Source organism: Pelophylax lessonae (genome assembly GCF_965119305.1).
Source record: "Pelophylax lessonae genome assembly, chromosome: 5".
Taxonomy (NCBI): Eukaryota; Metazoa; Chordata; class Amphibia; order Anura; family Ranidae; genus Pelophylax; species Pelophylax lessonae.
The window spans coordinates 528852291-528876537 of record NC_138772.1 but is presented as its reverse complement, the minus strand read 5'-3'; the positions used below and the strand labels follow the sequence as shown (position 1 = coordinate 528876537).

Genomic DNA, 24247 nt, shown 5'->3' with positions numbered 1-24247 from the left:
AGAATGAATTATAGGCGCCTAATATATGGTGCTTGACATGAACTTTCAGAGTCAACAGAGCTGACCTTGCAAGCTTACGGGTTGTTCCACATCTCTCAGAATTTATGTTGCCCATGGACAGGTTTGATATTTTCTATGGCAATTTAAATATTTACATTTTCCTAACAACAGTAAGGCTCGGTTTCCACTAGTGCGGCTACGAAGTCGTGCTACTTCTAGCGCGACTTCGTAGCTAAAGTTGTTTGCGGCTTTCAGTGAGACTTGTCCCTCATTATAGAGGGAAGTCGCACTGAAGACGGCTCAAAAGTAGTGCACGAACTACTTTTGAAGTCGCCGCAACTCAAGTCGCGGCAGTGGAAACGGGCCAGATAGAAATCAATGGCTTTTGACTTGCTGTGCGACTTGACATGTGTCAAGTCACACAGCAAGTCGCACTAGTGGAAACCGAGCCTTAGGCTCCATTCACACTAGAGCGACTTGTCAGGCGACTTGTCAGCCTGACAAGTCGCGCGGTCCATTGACTGCTACAGAACCCGTTCTAATAGGAGCGACACAAGTCGCTCCGACTTAGAAAAAGGGTTCTGTACTACTTCGGGGAGACTTGCATAGACATTCATTATATGAAGACCGTGCAAGTCGCGCCGAAGTCGCGGTGCACGGGACTTCACATGTCGCCCCCCAAGTACTACAGAGTCGTGCCGCTGCAGTGTGAATGGGCTCGAATTATGCTTTAAAATAAGCCTGCATTGACCTCTGGAGTTATCACCAATTGGAGCAATTCATCCCCAAAGTTCACTGTACAAACAGTGAAATCTTTTAAGCAAGGGCTTAACACCCAGTTTTCTCAGTTTCCTCTATGCCTGCTATGTGTTTACATTAGGAATTTAAAGACTCTCAAGTTGTGAATTTGCTACTGGGAGAGAGCAGCTGAGCTACAGAGAAAATCTGAATTTTGAGGATTAATTGCTCCACAACAACTGCAGCTACAGAGGCCTGTGAGGACTGCTAAAGTGGAACTTTTACCAAAGAAATGAAATTCCCATCTGCCCCCCTTCTCCTCTTTTACAAAATAGTAAAATACCTTTTAATAATAGTAAAAATTTATTTTTTTTTTAAATTTTAGGTGGACCTTTAATCTTGGTGTAGCCTGCCACTTCCTGATTACTCACCTAGACTAGGATGACAGAGACTGGTCACCCTCTCCCTCTTGGAATGTCTACAATCATCACACATGAGACAGTGTTTCAGTGAGGGATTAAAGATCACGGTGTTTAGTATCTGGAAGAACGCCCTGTCTGTGCATGCGTGAGACCTTGCTTTTGCGTAGACATGCTGCAGGCTTTGCCAGGTCTCAAAAAACTTTCTAGAGACCTCCAACATGTTTAACCACCTCAGCTCCGGAAGGTTTTACCCCCTAAATGACCAGGCCATTTTTTTGAGATTCAGCACTGCGTTACTTTAACTGACAATTGCACAGTTGTGCGACGCTGTACCCAAATACAATTGATTTCCTTTTTTCCCCACAAATAGAGCTTTCTTTTGGTGGTATTTGATCACTCCGCAGATTTTAGATTTTGCGCTATAAACAAAAAAGAGAGACAATTTAACAACTTTCAGGCGGGAGGATTTGGCTGCTCAAAGACCAGGCCCTATTTTGTGATTCGGCACTGCCTGATTTTAACGGACAATTGCGCGGTCGTGCGACGCTCTACCCAAACTAAATTGACATTCTTTTTTTCCCCACAAATAGAGCTTTCTTTTGGTGGTATTTGATCACCTGTGAGGTTTTTATTTTTTGCGCTATAAACAAAAAAAGAGCGACAATTTTAAAAAAAAACAATATTTTTCACATTCTTTTATATGAAATTCTCAAAAAAAAAAATGTAAAAATCAAAATTTTTTAACATTTTAGGCCAATTTGTTTTCTGCTACATATTTTTGGTAAAAAATCGCAATAAGCATATTTTGATTGGTTTGCGCAAAAGTTATTGCGTTTACTAACTACGGAAAGATTTATGTCATTTTTATTGTTTTTTTTTTTTTTTACTAGCAATGGCGGCGATCTGCGATTTTTTTTTTTGCGGGACTGCGACATTTCGGCGGACAGATCGGACCCCTAACTGACATTTTTGACACTTTTGGGGGTACCTGTGACATTACTACAGTAATCAGTGCTAAAAATATGCACTGTTACTGTAATAATGACACTGGCAGGGAAGGGGTTAACTGTACTGGTGATCAAGGGGTTAAATTTGACCCTAGGGGCGTGATTCTAACTGTCATGGGGCGTGGCTTGTGATGTAACTACATAGACATGCGATCCTATATATCAGGATCACATAGCCTCTGTGATCACTTCAGGGAGAATGACAGGCGGCTGTGTTTTCATCAGCCGTCTGTCTTTCTCCCTCAGCTGCGGTAGATCGCGAGTGGCTGGCGCTGGCCCCCCCGGCTGATGAGCGACGCGCGCTCGCCCCCTAGAGTCTCCTGAGCGAGCGACGTAATACTACGTCGCTTTGCCCAGGAGCGACTGCCTGCCGCAGTAAAACGGGCGGTGGTTAAGTGGTTAAAAAAAAAACACCATATTTTTTACTTTCTGCTATAAAACATTCCCAATAAAAAAAAATTAAAAATCTATTTTTTTTTTTATTGGTTTAGGCCAATTTGTATTCTGCTACATAATTTTGGTTAAACAAAATCCCAAAAATTGTATTTTAATTGGTTTGCGCAAAAGTTATAGCGTTTACAAACTACGGGATAGATTTTTGGAATTTTTATTTTTTATTAGTAATGGTGGCGATCAGTGTTTTTTAGCAGGACTGCGACATTGCAGCGAACAGATCGGACCCCTAACTGACATTTTTGACACTTTTTGGGGACCAGTGATATTAATACAGTAATCAGTGCTAAATAATATGCACTGTTACTGTATAAATGACACTGGCAGGGAAGGTGTTAACACTGGGGGTGATCAAAGGGGTTAATGTATGCCTGTTGGTGATTACTCACTGTGGGGGGGAAAGGGGGGCGTCTGTGACAGGCACAGATTGATCGGGGTTTCAGCTGAAGCTCCTGATCTCTACTTAACTGAAACTCCTGATCTCTCTCTGCCTGTCTGACAGAAGACTCACCTGCTTTGTTTACATAAGCAGGCGGGTCTTCTGTCAGTTTCTCTGACGATCGTGGGAGGCCGGCGGCAATCGCCGCCGCTCCTCCCGTGGCCAGCCTCCTGCTGTGTCTAAACACAGTAGGAGCGCGGCTCTGGCGGCGCGCGCCAGCCGCTGAGACCTCGTGCAAAAAATCATGTAGATCTACATGATTTTACGCAGCCGAGCCGCCCTGCTGCCGTATATCTGTGGTGAGTGGTTGGCAAGAGGTTAATTATGTGTGGGACTCCTACACATGTACATAAGCAAGATCTTACGCATATGCCAATAAGCCTATATTGATGGGTTTGCGAAAAATGTATAACGTCTACAAAAAAAAAAAAATAAGATAGATTTATGGAATTGTCTTCCTAGTAATGGCGGTGATCAGCGACTTACAGCGGGGCTGCGGCATTGTGGCGGACAAATCTGACACTTTTTGGGGACCAGTGTCTTTATTGCAGTGATCAGTGCTAAAGATTTGCACTGCCACTGTACTAATGAAACTGACAGGGAAAGGGTTAACATCCGGGGGGGGAAGGGGATCAAAGGGTTAAATGTGTTCCAAAGGAGTGCTTTCTAACTGTGCAGGGGGTGTTTTTCCTGTGGGAAGGCCGAGATCTGTGTTTCTGCAGAAACACAAAACAATAAAAATGACAAAAATCTTTCCCTTTGTTAGTAAACGCGATAACTTTTGCGCAAACCAATCAAAATACGCTTTTTGCTATTTTTTTTACCAAACATATGTAGCATAAAACAAATTGGCCGAAAATGTTAAAAAATTTTGATTTTTAATTTTTTTTGGGGGGGAATTTCATATAAAAAAATGTGAAAAATATTGTTATTTTTGCAAAATTGAGGCTTTTTTTTTGTTTATAGCGCATGATCAAAAAATCGCACAGGTGATCAAATACCACCAAAAGAAAGCTCTGTTTGTGGGAAAAAAAGGACGTCAAATTCGTTTAGGTACAGCGTTGCATGACCGCGCAATTGTCCGTTAAAGTCACGCAGTGCCGAATCGCAAAATAGGCCCTGGTCAGGAAGGGGGTAAAATCTTCCGGGGCTTAAGTGGTTAAAGGCACTATATAAAATAAAGTTGTTTTTTTTTTTTTTTTTTATTATTATTAATAATGGGCTAACCTATATGCAAAATGTGGAAATACATCCCCACCTGGTTGCACCAGGTGTGAACCAAGCCTTATGGAGGACCAGCCACCGTCCCATTTTCCATTATGTTATCCTGTGTATTTTTGTGTTTTTCTTGTAAAGCGCTTTGAGAAGCCACCTTTAGTGCCGGTTCACACTTGGGCGACCTGTGAGGCGACCTGGAAAAAGGGTCCGGAGCTTCTTTGGGGCGACCCGGAGGCGACCGCCATAGACTTCAATGTTATGAAGTCCGTGGCGGCCGCTCCGAGGTCGCGGCGCGCTGCTTGCACCGCGACCTCGGAGGTCGCGGTGCAAAGTAGCGTCGCTGCAATGTGAACCGGCGCTTAAAGGCACTATGTAAAATAACGTTTTTTATTATTATTATTATACATATTAATTTTGGGCTGTCCTACATGCATAACATGGAATCCACCCACACCTGGTTGCACCAGCTGTGAACCAAGCCTTATGGAGGACCACCCGCAGCATCAAGTCTGTACATTCACCTGAACGGGGTAAACTGGGTTCATTGATGAAGACAATTTCACTTTTGCTACTAGAATCTTTGTCTCTTGGAGTGTGCAGATGGCTTTTTAAAGAATCTAGATTGTTTCATTGCTTTATATTATTTGGAACATTGTTGCACCTTCTGGATACGTATTTATATTTCACTGGTGGGACCCTCTGAGTGTTGTAATTCATGTTTGCAGAAGAAAATTGTGCTGGACATACATTTTAATGGACAGGAAGGTCAGACTTTGCTGACCTTAATCTCCACCCTTAAGAAGTTGTACATACCACATCCAGCAACGTTCCCAATTTCCTCCGCCCGAGAATTCAGCAACTTCTGGAACCCTTTAGCACAGCTCAGTCTGACCTGTGTGGAGGAGTCTTTAGGGAGGAAATCAGACTTGTCAGCCACAAAGAGCTTGGAATCTAAATCCAGGGAATAGCTGCCAGATCCAATAACTGATAACAGGCGTCCAACCACGTTGTCTGTCGCCAGCGCATTCTCTGTGAAGGAACAGAAAAATCATAACTAGTAAAACATGTAAAGGTTATTATGGGTAAGGCTCCACTTTAGTTATTTGGGGGCCAAATGGTGGATCTAAGTTTGATTTCTAAAAGAGAAGAAAATAAATGACTTTGCTGTACACCAGGGGTCTCCTAACTTTCTAAATAAAGAGCCAGTTTTTTGTCCTTCAGAATTTACGGGGGGCCGAACTGCGGCCAGTAAACATAATATATGGTAATTGGTGGAGGAATTACCATTTGTTAGCATTGATGGGAGAAATGGTGCCCCACTGTTCATGTCAGTTGGCATAATAGTGTCTCGTATCAGCAGGGGCAAACTGGCAACTTTAAGCCCAGGGGGCAAGTACAAATCAGAGGCCCATGGTGCAGCAACTCGGCTGCCCTCCCACTCTCACTCTTCAGGTCCTCTTTCTGACCCCCATTCCAAGCTGAAGCCCTGCTCCAGGTATTCTCTACTCACCGGTAGAATCCGGGTTCCCAACCTGACCAACAGGGGGCTTGGACAGCTCGGTTGGGGCTGGCCAGGGGAGGAGAGTCTCAAGTGGGGCATGGAACCGGCCTCTGCTCAAACACAGTTTACACCATCCATGCGGGGGGGGGGGGGCCTGTGCTCTGTCCTTGTCTTCATCTCGCACTCAGTAGGTCAGTGGCAGAGACTTTTTACTTCTCTTTACCAGGAATCCTTTAGGCAAGTCTGTGGCAGAAGCAGTGCAGCCTTTTTACAGGGCATTAGAGTGGCCCAGGGGGCAATTGCCTCCCTGCCCCCTGGCCCAGTCCTCCCCTGCGTATCAGTGAGAGGATTAGTGCCCCAAGGGCTAGAAAAAAGGCAAGCAAAGGGCCACATCCAGGCACTGGCCCGCAGTTTGGAGACCTCTCTTGTAGACAATTTGAAAAAAAACAAGCCACTTTTAAGCTCTTTTCTGCCAGTGACAGGGACTTTGCCTAGGCTGAGATGATGTCATTAGTCTTCTGCAGACAGGAGGAAGCATTTCCTCAGTCTCCTCTCTCCCAGCGATCGGACTGCAACACTGTAGCAAGTCACAAGGTGAGAGGCTGCAGCAGGGGCAGATCCATGTCAAGCAGGGCCGGGACAAGGGGTGGGCAGGAGGGGTGGCTGCCCTGGTCACATTGGTTTATTGCAGGGATGGGGGCATCCTGACCCTTACCCTAAGGGAATGGGGGGCGCAGTTTGGCATCTTTGCCCTGGGCGCCCGATGACCTTGTCCCGGTACTGATGTTAAGACATTTGTGAAAACAGCCAAGAACCTCACAGGCCCCGGGATTTAAATGATTGTATTATCTCTGCACCAGCATCTTAGTCCAGGAATGCTGATTCTGGGGGATGCCTGAACAAAGATGGCTCCATCCTTTTGGAGAGAAAAACAGAGGATGACCTTGCCAGGGAGGGCACTGTGATCTCTGTCAGAGGCAATACATTACAATATTCATCAAACATTCACTCCTGGTGAATGTGTTTTAAATTAGTGCTTTAGTCACCTTCGGGGAATGTTTAACAAACGTCACATTCATTGCTTTATAAATATACCCCTTATTGTATAGCAGAATGATGATGAGTTTATTACATGTGCATTTTCAAACTTGCAACACTAAGTGGTGTATTTATTTATAAAAGAATGTCCAGTGAAAATGCATGTACATTTGATCTGTGTAAATGGGTTTAAATTGAATGTTATTAGGCTTTTTTTCTCTCTAGGTCAAATATTATTCATTCATACAGAATAAAGTGAATCATGAAAATACCACATTATGGCCACTAGATGGAGCTGATGATCATAGGGAATAAAATAAATAATAATTATAATAATAATCATCTTAATCAATAATAATCATCATCATAAATCATCATAATCAATAATCATCATCATAAATCATCATAATCAATAATCATCATCATCCATCATCATCATTATAAATAATCATCATCCTCCTCATTATAAATAATCATCATAAACATTCATCATTATAAATAATCATCATCATCACCATCATAAATCATCATCATCATCATAAATATTCATCACTATAAATAATCATCATCATCAATATTCATCATCCATCATCTTAAATAATCCTCATCATTATCAATAATCATCATTATAAATAACCATCATCTTCATAAATATTCATCATGATGATTTATAATGATTCATTATAAATAAATCATCATCATCATCATCAATAATCATCCTCATCATAAATCTTCATCCTCCATCCTCATCATAAATCTTCATCCTCCATCCTCATCATAAATCATCATCCAAAAATAATCATCATCATAAATAATCATCACCCATCATTATAAATATACATTATAAATGATCATCATCAATAATCATCATTATAAATAATAATCATCATCATCCTCCATCGTCATAAATCTTCATCCTCCATCCTCATCATAAATCATCATCCAAAAATAATCATCATCATAAATAATCATCATCCATCATTATAAATATACATTATAAATAATCATCATCAATAATCATCATCATAAATAATCATCCTCCATCATTATAAATATACATTATAAATAATCATCATCAATAATCATCATTATAAATAATAATCATCATCATCCTCCATCATCAAAATTCATCATCATAAATCATCATGCTCCATCATCATAAATCATCATTGTCCATCCTCATCATAAATCATCATCAAAAAATAATCATCATCATCAATAATCATCATCCATCATCATATATACATCACTATAAATCATCATCATCAATAATCATCATTATAAATAATCATCATCATCCTCCATCATCAATAATCATCATCATCATCATAAATCATGATCCTCCATCATCATAAATCATCATCCCCCATCATCAATAATCATCATTATAAATAATCATCATCATCCTCCATCATCAATAATCATCGTCATCATAAATCATGATCCTCCATCATCATAAATCATCATCCTCCATCATCAATAATCATCATCATCATCATTCTCATCATAAATCTGCATTATAATCAAAAAATAATCATCATCCATCTTTATAAATATACATCATTATAAATAATCATCATCATCCTCCATCATCAATAATCATCGTCATCATAAATCATGATCCTCCATCATCATAAATCATCATCCTCCATCATCAATAATCATCATCATCATCATTCTCATCATAAATCTGCATTATAATCAAAAAATAATCATCATCCATCTTTATAAATATACATCATTATAAATAATCATCATCATCCTCCATCATCAATAATCATCGTCATCATAAATCATGATCCTCCATCATCATAAATCATCATCCTCCATCATCAATAATCATCATCATCATCATTCTCATCATAAATCTGCATTATAATCAAAAAATAATCATCATCCATCTTTATAAATATACATCATTATAAATAATCATCATCATCCTCCATCATCAATAATCATCGTCATCATAAATCATGATCCTCCATCATCATAAATCATCATCCTCCATCATCAATAATCATCATCATCATCATTCTCATCATAAATCTGCATTATAATCAAAAAATAATCATCATCCATCTTTATAAATATACATCATTATAAATAATCATCATCATCATCCTCCATCATTATAAATCATCATCCTGCACCCTTATCATAAATCATCATCATCATTATAAATAATCATCAATCCTTATCATCCATCATCATCGTCCATCAACATCATCATCATAAATCATCATCCATCATCATCATCCATAAACATCATCATCATAAATCATCATCCATCATCATTATCATAAATCATCATCATTATCTTCATGAATATTCATCATCATAATAAATAATAATCATCATCATAAATAATTTTAGTAATTAAGTATTTACTATGATTATCAGCTCCAGCTTGTGGCCATAATATTTCCAGAAACAGTTTGTGGGGTTTTTTTTCTGAATGAATAACATTCGACCTGTAGAGGAAATATTTGCATAGAAGGATTGTTGGAAAAGCCCCAGAGCCCTGAGCACCATATTGTAACCTTTCCTCTCCCTGTCTCAGTGCCGGTGTTAGGTGAAAATTCCCTACCCTCGTCATTTATGCCGACTTTCTGTAAAATAGGATTTTTTATTGAATAGAGGTTTAAAAGGTATTTTGTTTTATAGATTTGCTTGGTGTTCGTCTGTTATAACAGAAAAATATGGCCTCCCACTAAAAACCTCCTTCTGAAAATGCTTGTTTCCTGGCTGTCGTGTTGATTTAAAGGCTTCAATCATTTCTAATTTGGTTACTGAGATTTGTGTTTTGTCTGGAGTCATATTTAATAAATTCAAAATTAAAACCAGCCTCAGCCGGCTTCACACTCACAACGCTCTCCATATCAAACCAAACATCTGCTACTGAAACATTCGCAGTAATTAATGTTTGCACTGAAAATGAAACAATGTCACAAAATGTAAGTCAAGTCAGTTTTTGTGTCACCAGGAAGGATAAAATCTAAAAAATCTGTCTGTTCGGATGAAGAATTTCCTTTGTATTCAGATTCAGAAAATTAGAACAAAAAAAGCTGCAACGAGCGATTTCACAATCTCAGTCTAGACGTTTTTTTTTCGTGTGGTTATTTAGCTGTTTTTTTTTTTTTGTTTTTAGATGTCGACACTTTTTATTAATGTAGTCACGTAGCACACTACAAACCCCCTTAGATTGTAAGCTCATGTACTGCAGTCAGGACATGAACCTGGCATCCTTTGCATCATTTCTTCTTGCGGGTGTCAATGAGGGAGGATGAGTAAATTTATTGCAGCAAAACTGACTTTTTTACTTTTTTTGCGTTTCCAAGAAAGATAACTTCTGAAAAATCTGTCTATTAGGATTAAAAATGTCATTTCCATTCAGATTTAATCATTCAGAGAATTAGAAGAACAGAAAAACAGTTGCAATGAAGGATTTCACAAGATTTCACAAACTCTGTCTAGAATTTTTTATTTTTTTTGGATAGATATGCTTTTTATTTTTTTATTTTTTAAAGAGATTTCTACATTTGTTAATAATGTCTTATTATACCACTTTACAAACTCTTTAGATTTTAAGCTCACATAGCCAGAACTTTTTTTCTTATTGTATCTTTTCTTCTGGAAAGTGTTTTGCTGTACAATTGCAAAAACTAGGATGAGTAAATTTATTGTGGCAAAATTGTCAACATTTTCCAACATACAAAAAAAAAAACAAACAAAAATAAATACTGCATGCACAACTTTTTTTTTAGCCCCAGGGGTTGTGGCACAAACTGTTGCAATTGCAAAAACTTGGATGAGTACATTAAGAGCCCATTCACACAGGGGCGACACGACTTGCTGGGGCGACCTGTGAAGTCGCGGTGCACCGCGACCTCGGCGCGACATGCACGGACTTCATATCATTGAAGTCAATGCAAGTCGCCTCCAGGTCGCCCCAAAGTAGTACAGGACCCTTTTTCTAAGTGGGAGCGACTTGTGTCGCTCCTATTAGAACGGGTCCTGTGCTAATCAATGGCAGGTGACCCACCGCGACTTGTCAGGCGACCAGGCACACCAGGCTAGTGTGAATGGGGACTTATAATGTCAAAACTGACTGTCATTGGCAAATTTTGAAGGAAAAAAAAAGAAAATACTGCACGCACAACTTTTTTTTAGCCCAGAATTTGTGCCACAAATTACCACACTTGCAAAAATTATTGTGATTTTTTTTGTCACTGGCAAAATTGTCAACATTTTCCAACTTGCAAAAAAAAAATGCTGTATGCAAAACTTTTTTTTTTTTTTTTAGCCCAGGGGGTTGTGGCACAAACTGTTGCAATGCAAAAACTTGGATGAGTAAATTTATTGTGGCAAATTTTTCTTAGTCATTGGCAAAATTTTCAACATTTTCCAACATGCAAAAAAAAAATAAAAAATACTGCGTGCACAACTTTTTTTTTTTTTTTTTTTTTTTTTTTTAGCCCGGGGGGTTGTGGCACAAACTGTTGCAATTGCGAAAACTTGGATGAGTAAATTTATTGTGGCAAATTTTTCTTTGTCATTGGCAAAATTTTCAACATTTTCCAACATGCAAAAAAAAAATAAAAAATACTGCGTGCACAACTTTTTTTTTTTTTTTTTTTTTTTTTAGCCCGGGGGGTTGTGGCACAAACTGTTGCAATTGCGAAAACTTGGATGAGTAAATTTATTGTGGCAAATTTTTCTTTGTCATTGGCAAAATTTTCAACATTTTCCAACATGCAAAAAAAAATAAAAAATACTGCGTGCACAACTTTTTTTTTTTTTTTTTTTTTTTTTTAGCCCGGGGGGTTGTGGCACAAACTGTTGCAATTGCAAAAACCTAGATGAATAAATGTATTATGTCAAAATTGACTTTGTCATTGGCTAAATTAGAAATAAGAATAAAATAATGCATGCACATCTTTTTTTTAGCCCAGGATTTGGGGCACAAACTACCACACATGCAAAAACTTGTATGAGTAAATTTATTGTGGCAAAATTTTCTTTGTCATTGGCAAAATTTTCAAAATTTTCCAACATGCAAAAAAAAAAAAATACTGCATGCACAACTTTTTTTTTTTTTTTTAGCCGGTGGGGTTGTGGCACAAACTGTTGCAATTGCAAAAACTTAGATGAATACATTTATTATGTCAAAATTTACTTTGTCATTGGCAAAATTAGAAATAAAAAGAAAATACTGCATGCACAACTTTTTTTTAGCCCAGGATTTGTGGCACAAACTACCACACATGCAACTTGGATGAGTAAATTTATTGTGGCAAAATTTTCCTTGTCATTGGCAACATTTTCAACATTTTCCAACATGCAAAATAAACAAACAAAAAAAAAAATACTGCATGCACAACTTTTAGTGCCGGTTTACACTAGGGCGACCTGTGAGGCGACCTGGTCGCCTCACAGGTCGCCGCAGGTCGCCTCCCATAGGGAAGCTGCGGACCCGTTCTAATAGGAGCGACACAAGTTGCTCCGACCTAGAAAAAGGGTCCGGAGCTTCTTTGGGGCGACCCGGAGGCGACCGCCATAGACTTCAATGTTATGAAGTCCGTGGCGGCCGCTCCGAGGTCGCGGCGCGCTGCTCGCACCGCGACCTCCGAGGTCGCGGTGCGAAGTAGCGTCGCTGCAGTGTGAACTGGCACTTATTTTTAGCCCTGGGGGTTGTGGCAAAAACTTGCAATTGAAAATACTTGGATGAGTAAATTTATTGTGGCAAATTTTTCTTTGTCATTGGCAAAATTAGAAATAAAAAGAAAATACTGCACACACAACTTTTGTTTTTAGCCCAGGATTTGTGGCACAAACTACCAAACGTGCAAAAACTTGGATGAGTAAATTTATTGTGGCAAAATTGACTTTGTCACTGGCAAAATGTTCTAAATTTACCAACATGCACAAAAAAAAATATAATAATAATAATATTAATGATAAATAAAATTTACCAATATCAAGTAAAGTGGGCAGCGAGGATTCTGGGATTTCATTTATCTGGGCTGTCCAGGTCACATTTACTCCCATACGAGTAGACGTCAAACACTCAACATGGATGGTGGTATCATCACATAGGGGGATGGTACCCTGGCCTCCGAACGTGGTCATCTGTTTCAGAGAGAGCAGAAAGTAGAGGAATACAATCATCAGAGACTATTTATTTGGACAGAGACTTGTTTTAATTACGATTCTATTTTTCAGATTTATATGAAAATGTAACAACTCAAATCTGTCCACACGTTACAGATTTCCTAAAGTGGAACTCAACTCTCTCAACCAACGTTAACTATTTTTAGTCCTTATACTGCTATCCTTAGCAAATAGATAGGAAGTTATATTATATTTACTTGTTTTTAAACTTTTCTTTTTTTTTTTTTTTTACATTTCTTCAATTACTTCCTGGTTTCTGACCTAGGCCAAAATGATGTCTTTCATCTGGAGGAGGGAAGGAGATTCTTTCTGAGCTAAGCACACCATGCCAGAGCTAAGGGAAAATAGATTCCAGGAAGTAAAGGCTACATGGATCATTCAAGATGGCCACGGCCAGAAATACTAAGGGGGGGGGGGGGGGTATATTTCAAAGTGATTTCTCTGCAAAAAAAAAAAAAGCATGGAGACATGGATGAGTGTGTGTGTGTGTGTGGGGGGGGGGGGGGTTGCTTTGAATATTAAATATGAATTAACCACTAGGTTTTGCCCCCTTAATGACCAGGCCATTTTTTTGCAATTCGGCACTGCATTACTTTAACAGACAACTGCACGGTCGTGCGACGCTGTACCCAAATAAAATTGATATCCTTTTTTTCCCACAAATAGAGCTTTCTTTTGGTGATATTTGATCACCTGTGCGATTTTCTTTTTTTTTTTGCGCTATAAACAAAAAAAGAGCGACAATTTTGAAAAAAAAAACAGTGTTTTTCACATTCTGCTATATAACATTCCCAATAAAAAAAAATGTAAAATACATTTCTTCATCATTTTAGGCCAATTTGTATTTTCCTACATATTTTTGGTAAAAAAAAAAATCCCAATAAGTGTATATTGATTGGTTTGCGCAAAAGTTATGGTGACAACAAACTAGGGGCAAGATTTATGTCGTTTTTATTTATTTTTATCTTTACAAGTAATGGCGGCAAACTGCGATTTTTAGCGGGACTGCGACATTGCGGCAGACAGATCAGACACCTAACTGACATTTTTGACACTTTTGGGGGGACCAGTGACATTACTACAGTAATCAGCGCTAAAACTATGCACTGTTACTGTAATAATGACACTGTCAGGGAAGGAGTTAACTCAGGGGCGATCAAAGGGTTAAGTGTATTCCTAGGGGAGTATTTTCTAACTGTGAGGGGGATGGGCTTGTGAAATCAACCCTGTGATCCTAAATAGGAGGAACAGAGGCGCTCAGTGCTGATTCCTGAGAGAACAACGGTCTGCTGTATTTACAACAGCAGACCGCCGTTCTCCCTTCATGAGGAGCGATCGCGGGTGCCGCCGACCCCATGCCTTGGCCTCCCCGCTGTCGAGTGGGGATTCACGGGAACCTGCCACCGTATAACTGCGGCTTTTTCACTTTCTGCTATATAACATTCCCAATAAAAAAATTAAAAAATCCATTTTTTACATCCTTTTAGGCCAATATGTATTCTGCTACATATTTTCGGTAAAATAAAGTCCCCAATAAGTGTATTTTGATAGGTTTGCGCAAAAGTTATTGCGGCCGCCGGCCCCATGAATCAGCTTCCCCACTGGCTAGTGAGGGTGTGCACGTGCCCCCAGGATCGCTCCTGTGGGGTATGGTGATTCGGGCAGCCGAGCCAGCCAGCAGCAGTATATCTGCGACTGGCGGTCAGCAGGTGGTTAAATAGTGATTTCAGTTTGTGGTGCTCAGATACAGTGTAGTTCTGCTTTAAAGCGGTATTAAATCCAAATTTAAAACGTTCTCCTTTATTATAGCTTTACACTTCTCTAAATCAAGTCCAGAGAGTTATTCCTGTGGAGGAAGATCAGAGATCCTACCTGGAGATGACACAGAGATCCTACCTGGAGATGACAGAGACCTCTGGCCCTCAGATCGTCCAATATAAAGGTTCGAAATGCTTCTAATAATCCAGAGTAGTCATCAGTACACATTTTACCAGCGGGGAGCAAGAGCTGGAACCAAGCCTGAGTCTGGACCGTACTGAACGGCTTCATCCCTGAAAACATAGTGACCAATTTGTATTATAATAATCATTAATAAGTGCTATGGAGACAATAAGCAATGGTACAGCCAACACAAACCTGGAAAAAAAAAAGTAAATTACAGGTAAAAACAAATAAAACTTGATTTGTTCCTTTAAACCTTTTATTGCACTCTCGATGGGTTGCCAGAACTTACTACACTTAATATAATCACCATATTTGCACCATTGTAATAGATATGGCTAAAAAATAAAGAGTACATAAGGTAGAGCTGCACGATTAATTGCTAAAAAAATTGAATTTTTGTAAGAACTTACCGTAAAATTATTTTCTCTGAGTCCTCTGACAGACGCAGCTCTAGAAGTTTCTTCATTAATGGGTTAGCTAGGCAGTGAAAGCTTTCACTAGGCACGCCTTTAGGGGCCGTCCTATCCACATGACCCCAGACACACCAGCTCATAGAATCAGTTTCGTAGCAAAGCAGTGAAGAACACAACCAACCCCAACATAGAGGGGTGGGAGCTGCGTCTGTCAGGGGACTCAGAGGAAATCATTTTACGGTAAGTTCTTACAAAAATTCAGTTTTCTCTTACGTCCTCTGACAGATGCAGCTCTGGAAGTTTCTTCACGAATGGGATGTCCCATAACAGTGTAGACATGAGGGGTGGGGAGAATGCAACCAACAACTGTTAACGTTTCAACAAGGCTAAAAAACGTAGCCAACGGGGCAACAGAAAGCTTAACCCCAACAGGAGCTTATCCCAAAATAACAAATTCACCCCTGAAAGAGAAACAGTAAGTGTCTTCAGCAAACAGCAGCCTGCAAAACCTTGCGGCCAAAGGAAGCATCCGAGGATGCCCTCACATCAATCTTGTAGAATTTTGTAAAAGTGTGCACAGACGACCAGGTCGCCGCTTTACACACCTGAGCCACAGAAGCCTGATGGCGGAAAGCCCAAGAGGCACTCATAGCTCTAGTAGAATGTGCCCTCACAAGTAAAGGAGGAACCTGACCCTCCAGTGAATAGGCCTGAACAATAGTCTGTCTGATCCATTTGGATATGGTTGCCGCAGACGCAGCCGAACCCTTACGAGGTCCCTCAGGAAGGACAAACAGGGAATCAGACATCCGAAAGGATTCCGTGGCTGACAGCTATACCCTGATTGCCCAGACTACATCCAGAGAATGCAAAGCAAATTCCTTGGGATGCTTGGGCTTCGCACAGAGCGAAGACAAAACAATATCTGCATTGAGGTGGAAAGCCGACACCACCTTAGGCAGGAAAGATTGGTTAGGTCGCAGAACAACCTTATCCCTATGAACGACCAGATATGGCGAGTGGCAAGACAGAGCCGCTAACTCAGACACCCTGCGAGCAGAGGTGATAGCCACCAGAAAGGCAACTTTCTGAGACAACAAAGGCAGAGACATCTCCCTGATATTTTCAAAGGGAGATTGTTGAAGAACAGACAAAACCAAATTCAGATCCCACAAAGGTAAAGGGGATCTTCTCGGCGGAGCCAGATGACGCACCCCTTGAATAAAGGTGTGTTTCAAGGATCTCGAGCCCTGGCCACAAACCGCTCTACTTTTCTGTTTAGACAAGATGCAAACAGATCCACCTCCGGAGTTCCCCATCGGGCACACAGGAGGCAAAAGACCTCCGGATGCAGGGACCATTCCCCCTGATCCAGAGTTTGACGACTCAGGTAATCCGCCTGCCAGTTCTTTACCCCTGGCATGTGAACTGCGGAAAGAGCCGGAACGTGCGCCTCGGCCCAGGTCAGAATTTCGGCCACTTCCTTGGCTGCCCGAGCACCATTGGTGCCCCCTTGGTGATTGATGTAAGCCACAGCCATGGAATTGTCGGTTTGAACACCCTGTAACCGAGGTGTCCAATGGAGCAGGCAGAGCTGCCCTGAGCTCCAGGACATTGATCGGTAGGGACGACTCCACCGTCGACCACGTTCCTTGGATGCAAAAAGGGTTCAGTAGTCCACCCCAGCCCATCAGGCTGGCATCCATGGTGAGCCATGTCCACAACAGCGGCATTAAGGACCTGTCCTGGCTCAGAGCGGGCGACAGAAGCCACCATGAGAGCTCTGACCGCGTGAGATGGCTCAGAAAAATCATCCTTTCCAAAGACTGCAGATCCTTGGCAAGAATCTCTGCTTGCAGAGGTCTCGTATGAAATTGGGCAAACGGGACCGCCTGGAAGGCCGACACCATTAGCCCCAGAGCCCTCATACAGGTCCGCAGAGAGGAGAGATCATTGTCCTTCAGGATCCTGATCTCGCCCTGCAAGGTCCGGAGCTTTTCCTCCAGGAGCAAGACCCTTGCTTGAGCGGAGTCTAAGATCATGCCCCGATAACTCAAGCGTACTGACGGAGTCAGTGCAGATTTCAGGAAGTTGATGGTCCACCCAAACTTCTGAAGAGTCAGAACTGTGAATGCCAGGTCGCCCGACAGGGTGACACAAGAGGTCGCCCTTAACAGGAGATCGTCCAGATAACTGAGGACTGCAATCCCCTTCTTGCGGAGCAAAGCCAACACTGGGGCCAAAATATTGGTGAAGACTCTGGGAGCGGAGGCTAGACCAAAGGGTAATGCCACAAATTGATAGTGCTCCTTCGCCACCGCGAAACGGAGAGACCGTTGGTGGCCCTCGTAAATAGGCTGTTATGAGCTAATACGCATCTTTTAAAATGATGGAGGCAAGAAAGTCCTTTGTTGCAAAGACGCCACCACCGACCGGATGGATTCCATCCGAAACTTTTGTACCCGCACAAAGTGGTTCAGCAATTTGAGGTCCAGAATTGGACACACCTTGCCCTCCTTCCTGGGCACCATGAACAGGTTTGAGAAAAAATTCCCAAAACCTGTCCGGCTGAAATTCGATCTTGTACCCTGTACAAATCAATTTGTGAACCCATTTGTCCGGAATCAGAGACTTCCAGGGCTCTCAAAAAAGACGCAGACGTCCCCCCACCCCTGATACAGGTGAGGGCATCCCTTCATGCAGAGGAGGACTTGTCCGTCAAACCGGACTGACCGGCCTTGGGCTTACCCGACCAAGACTTCTTGTTTCCTCTGGAGGCTCTGAATGATTTGCCTTTTTTTTTCCTGCGCCCCCGAGGTACGAAACCCCCCCCCCCCGGTGAGCCAAGGAAGGTCCCTGCTTACTGCAAGGCGCCTTTACCTTTGGAGGATTGAGGGAGAAGAATACTCTTGCCCCCTGTTAGGCCCTTGATTAACTCATCCAAAGAGGCGTTCACCCAAAAAGGGAAGGTCAGCCACGGCTTACTTAGAAGCCTGGTCCGCCGACCAGCTCTTCAGCCACACCATGCAGCCTAATGCGACCGCTACCGCAGACACTCTGGCAATCAGAGGGGCCTCGTCCAGGGCTGCATCACACAGGTACACCATGGCCTGGGCCATCTGATCAGTGAGTTCAATTAGAGTCGGAGGAACCGACTCAGCCTGCAGGTTGCTCTTAAGCACCTTGATCCATTCCGTAACCGTCTAAGAGACTAAGATGAAAGCGAACACAGGTTTGAGCAGCGAAACTGCCACCAAGTGTAAGTGGCGGGAAAGCGCCTCCGTACGCCTGTCCGCCGGGTCATTAAACACCGGGGGAATCTTCCACTGGTATTCAACCGGGAAACAGTACGATTCATCTTAGGTGACACTGTCCAGCGAGTGGAAACCAAGTCCACAAAAGGATAACGGCGCAGAAAGCACTTGGGCACCACCAGCATGTGCTTAATGCGCCACTAGTGCTCATTCACGATTTAGTGAAAATCCTCGGGACAAGGAAAAACCTGACCCGACTTCTGGGCTTTGCGGGAGCCGATGACAACCCGCTTTCCTGACTGTGTGGGCTCATCATCCAGTTGTAATGTTTCCCTCACTGAACGAATCAGTGCTTCCACCAGAGCATGTTCCCACGCTGCGGCTGAAGAGGACTCATCCTCCTCATTATCTGACTGAGGACAGGGATCCCTCAGGGGGAAAGTTGTCCATGGCAACTATATCAGGCTCTGAATCAGAGGACTGAGAGGGCATAGGCCTTTTTTGAGTAGCAATTTGTTTCATGACAAGGTCAACTTTGGACGCCAGAGTTTCCAAGGCTGCAGACAGAGACCCCAGAGAAGGCGAACCGGATGTGCCAGCTGCACAAATAAGTTCACAGGGGAAATTTCCACTTTGGGACTCCATTTTGAGCAATGTCAAAATTGAGTACATTGGCCCTTTAAATGTTGCACTCGCGGTCCGCCCTGCTGTCCCTCTTTAAGATTAGCAGGTATCCTGACAGGAGCTAAGTGTGTCTGAAGACTGTTAAAAGAACTAAAAACCCTTTACTACTATCCAACCTGGATAAGTAAACCTCTTTGTCAGTCTGTCAGCAGCAAGTGAAAACTCCATACAAATGAATAGGAAACACAGTCAAAATGTCTGCTGCCCATACAGCGCGGTTGTCCACACTTAAGATGGCGCCCGAAAATGGCACAAAACACTCAGGGAAACCAAGAAAATGGCTGCTGCCCTTACATACAGTATCTCACAAAAGTAAGTACACCCCTCACATTTTTGTAAATACTTTATTATATCTCTTCATGTGACAACACTGAAGAAATGACACTTTGCTACAATGTAAAGTAGTGAGTGTACAGCGTGTATAACAGTGTAAATTTGTTGTCCCCTCAAAATAACTCAACACACTACATCATGGAGCTGGTGGATGTTAGAGACCTTGCGCTCCTCCACCTTCCATTTGAGGATGCTCCACAGATGCTCAATAGGGTTTAGGTCTGGGGACATGCTTGGCCAGTCCATCACCTTTACCCTCAGCTTCTTTAGCAAGACAGTGGTGGTCTTGGAGGTGTGTTTGGAGTCGTTATTTTGGAATACTGCCCTGCAGCCCAGTCTCCGAAGGGAGGGGATCATGCTCTGCTTCAGTATGTCACAGTACATGTTGGCATTCATGGTTCCCTCAATGAACCGTAGCTCCCCAGTGCTGGCAGCACTCATGCAGCCCCAGACCATGACACTCCCACCACCATGCTTGACTGTAGGCAAGACACACTTGTCTTTGTACTCCTCACCTGGTTGCCACCACACACGCTTGACACCATCTGAACCAGAAAAGTTTATCTTGGTCTCATCAGACCCCAGGACACGATTCCAGTAATCCATGTCCTTAGTCTGCTTGTCTTCAGCAAACTGTTTGCGGGCTTTCCTGTGCATCATCTTTAGAAGAGGCTTCCTTCTGGGATGACAGCCATGCAGACCAATGTGATGCAGTGTGCAGAGTATGGTCTGAACACGTACAGGCTGACCCCCCACCCCTTCAACCTCTGTAGCAATGCTGGCAGCACTCATACATCTATTTCCCAAAGACAACCTCTGGATATGACGCTGAGCACATGCACTCAACCTCTTTGGTCGACCATGGCGAGGCCAATTCTCCTCAGAGAGTTCTTTGCCATGAGGTGCCATGTTGAACTTCCAGTGACCAATTTGAGAGAGTGAGAGTGATAACACCAAATTTAACACACCTGCTCCCCATTCACACCTGAGACCTTTTAACACTAACGAGTCACATGACACCGGGGAGGGAAAATGGCTAATTGGGCCCAATTTGAACATTTTCACTTAGAGGTGTACTCACTTTTGTAGCCAGCGGTTTTGACATTAATGGCTGTGTGTTGAGTTATTTTGAGGGGACAGCAAATTTACACTGTTATACAAGCTGTACACTCACTACTTTACATTGATATAATAAAATATTTACAAAAATGTTAGGGGTGTACTCACTTTTGTGAGATACTGTATATATTTAAAATAAATTCTGAAAGTTTGAATATTTGTTAAAAATTCTAATAAAATCGACCCCAAAGTATAATATTTTCCCCGCAATGTAGTCCAGAATCCCCTTTAGAACAGGATCAAAAAAATGTTCTTACTTTGGCAGGGCTGGCTGTGTGGTGGCTGTGGTGCCCAGAAATGAGAATTGGGGTCACATGTGAATGTAGAAGTGGAGATTAGGTTGGTGAAGCCCTTCTGACACACAAGCTGACATTTCTGCACCATTTTCCCAGACTCTAGGAGCTCAGAGCAGAACATAGATCCATGTTTGATTTCCTTAATGCCAAAGGGAAGTGGACACAGCGGGGCTAGCAACAAAAAGGTAACATTATGTAAGTTATGGAATCTAAACAACCAGACAAGAGTTACATGTAAAGGTAGAGCAGCATAGGTGTATAATATTTTTAATATACAGTATGTTTTAAAAAGCCTATTTATGTGAATATTAATATATGCAGATAAGAAAAAACATATTTACATACCTATGCAAGCTCTGCACTGCTACACAATGGTTGTGTTTTCCTGCTCCTTCTAACAGTGCAAATCTTTGAGTTGACCTAATTAAAACAATGCTCTCCCTGTGTGGCCAATGTCGCATTTCAGCAATTATTAAAGTGCATGTACAGTAAAAGCTAAACATATTTTTTTCAGATTTGGATAAAGTGAGGGCTAGATCCTCTTTTAGGTGTTTAAAGCTGTTTGTATCTTGGCTGGGAAGATTTTCTATCTCATTTTGATATGCTGACCATGTCATTGGGACTTATTTTTAGGGAAAATCCAAAATTTCGGGTTGTCACCAGAGTAAGAAGATCATTCACTAGGAACAAATGTTCTGGTGACTAAGACAACAATTCAGCTAAAAGATGAGATTTACCTTCCAATACCGGAAGTGAAGGCCAATGGGACACTGACGTAACTATTGGCACTGTTCTCTGATTTACACTGGATAGTATGAACCTGGAAGTGCTCAGCTTTGATGACCTTGGGGTAAAGTGCTATTAAAACGGTTGTAAACCCTAAAAAATAAAAAAAAATAAAAAAAAAACCTGCAAGACAAAGGCATAATGGGCTAGTATGCATCGCATACTAGCCCATTATGTGTAACTTACCTTAGAACGAAGCCCCGACACGGACCCCCGGACATCGCTGCGGGCGCTGCCATGATCCCTCGCCGTCTCTTCCGGGTTCGGCGGCTCCGGCGCGGTGATTGGCCTGGAAGAGACGGCTCCTGCGCGATGATTGGCCGGAGCCGCGATGACGTCACTCCCGCGCATGCGCGCGGGAGTGATTTTTCCGGCAAGCTCCCGGCAAATTAATTGAAGGTCCCCCCGGACCTTCAGAGCGCATGCGCCGCTCGCGCGAGCGGCTGCATGCACTGTAAATATCTCCTAAACCATGCCGGTTTAGGAGATATTATTTGTACCTACAGGTAAGCCTTATTATAGGCTTACCTGTAGGTAAAAGTGTCAAAAAGCGGGATACAACCGCTTTAATCTTGGCTGCTCTGACTGTGGAAGAAGCACCGCCTTTGCTCCCTCATCTTCAACAGATACAAAGGTTATATTAGGAGGCTAATAAACAATGCATTTCTAAAGAGGAAAGACGCTTCTAAAAAGCACCAATCTGCCCAATCTGCAAAATTTGAGCTTCAGGCTAACTGGAGTGGAGATGTGAGCCAACGCTATAGGAATGCATTGAATTTTTCTCCTCCAGCGTTTTAGAGCTTCAGTCACGGTTCACATATTTGCGATGACAGACATTGCATGTGATTCGGAGCGCACTGCTCTGAAAATCATTGTATGGCTGAATTGGCATTGCATTCGGACACAACTCGCACAGGACCCTTTTTTGGGCCCACACCAGAATCGGATCGCATGGCTGGTCACACTTATGCGATTCATTTCATGTCGAAAGTGACAGTTCGCACTGCGATATGCAAACTGATCTGGGGGTGTCGTTAACTTTGTATTGACACTCCCAGGGATTCACATATGGCATTGTGAACTGCCTGCAAGTTGAATGCGATGCAGAAACCCGCAGTGGATTCGCAGGGCTCTCGCATCGCATATGTGTGAACCGGCTCTCTTGCTACAAAACGCTCAGGAGTGAATGGGGCCTAAAAGTGAACACTGCAATAATAGCACAAAATATGACCTCACTATAAATTTAATGGATGTTCCCTTTATAAAGTGAATATATGCTTCCCACATGTACTGTATCTGAACTGCGTTAACTGTCACATAGCTAAAGAAAGAAGTGATGCCCCCTAGTGGAACTTTAGTCAGAAAATGAAGATCTGCTAGATCACGTCCGGCTGGCCCCTTTTGTAGGTATAGCTTTGTAACATATTAAATAAACGTGCCTATACTGTATATAATCCAATATTACTCTGTCTCACTCTGCTCTGCACATGCTCAGTTTCTCTAAATTTTTAGGCATTTTTAGGCACTACTGAGTTTGTAGAAGCTGATCTGCTGACAGCCTTAAAGCAGAATTAAACCCTGCTATCCTTTACAGCCAAGGAAGCTGCTTCTGTTTGATCTGCAACTGCCACGGTGCTGCACATGTGGTCAGTTATGACACCAGCCATTTGATGGTTTGACAGTTTAGTTGAGGACACAGTCAAATATAACTGTTAGCAATCCCAGCATTCCAGGAATGGAACTGTTTTTTTAATCCATTAAATCATTGGGATTATTTCTGCTTTATGATTTACTGCTGTTCAGGGGCTCTGGGCTTCAGCAAAATGGCAGCCTCCAGCAAGAAGAAACAGGAACAATGCTGGAGGCAATTTACAGCACACACTCATTTTGGTAGCATAATTATTTATGTGAAATGTACACTGCCTGGCCACAAAAAAAAGACGCCACTTGGAAGTAACTAAGCAACTAATGCCTCGTTTCCACTGAGTGGTACGGTACGGTACGGTTCAGTACATTTCCACCGCCAATAGTACCCTTTCATGATAGGCGTTGTGTAGCCGGGAAAGCTGTGATGGACGATTCTCTGTCAACCAATCAAAGTTCTACAGAGTGTAGCTCCACCCTGTTGGTACAGTACTAATGTGCTTCGTACCCCAACGAAAGGGTCCCAAAAAAGTGGTACGGTACGGTTCGGAATTAGGGTACCATACACAATGGAAACGGCAAAAATTGCGTACTCTATAGAACCGTACCGTACCGCTCAGTGGAAACGAGCCATTAGTAAACTAAGCATGCAGTAACTCTCCTATTGGATAGTTACAGCATGTGCCCAAAGAATGAGGTCAGCTGACTACCTGAATATACTGAATGACCAGGTCATTCCATCAATGGATTATTTCTTCCCTGATGGCACGGGCTTATTCCAAGATGA

General features: G+C 42.2%; 1 protein-coding gene across 1 annotated transcript in view; it reads right to left on the bottom strand.

Annotated features, from left to right (window-relative positions):
• TG (thyroglobulin) overlaps nucleotides 1–24247 on the bottom strand; it is a gene marked incomplete at its 5' end in the record, with an annotated part of 481401 nt that overhangs the window by 375580 nt on the left and 81574 nt on the right. Inside the window, 4 exons of the mRNA XM_082259019.1 lie at nucleotides 5091–5306; nucleotides 12789–12945; nucleotides 14884–15038; nucleotides 20992–21201. Coding sequence (XP_082115145.1) covers nucleotides 5091–5306; nucleotides 12789–12945; nucleotides 14884–15038; nucleotides 20992–21201 — 738 coding nt within the window. The remainder of the gene's footprint in view (nucleotides 1–5090; nucleotides 5307–12788; nucleotides 12946–14883; nucleotides 15039–20991; nucleotides 21202–24247) is intronic.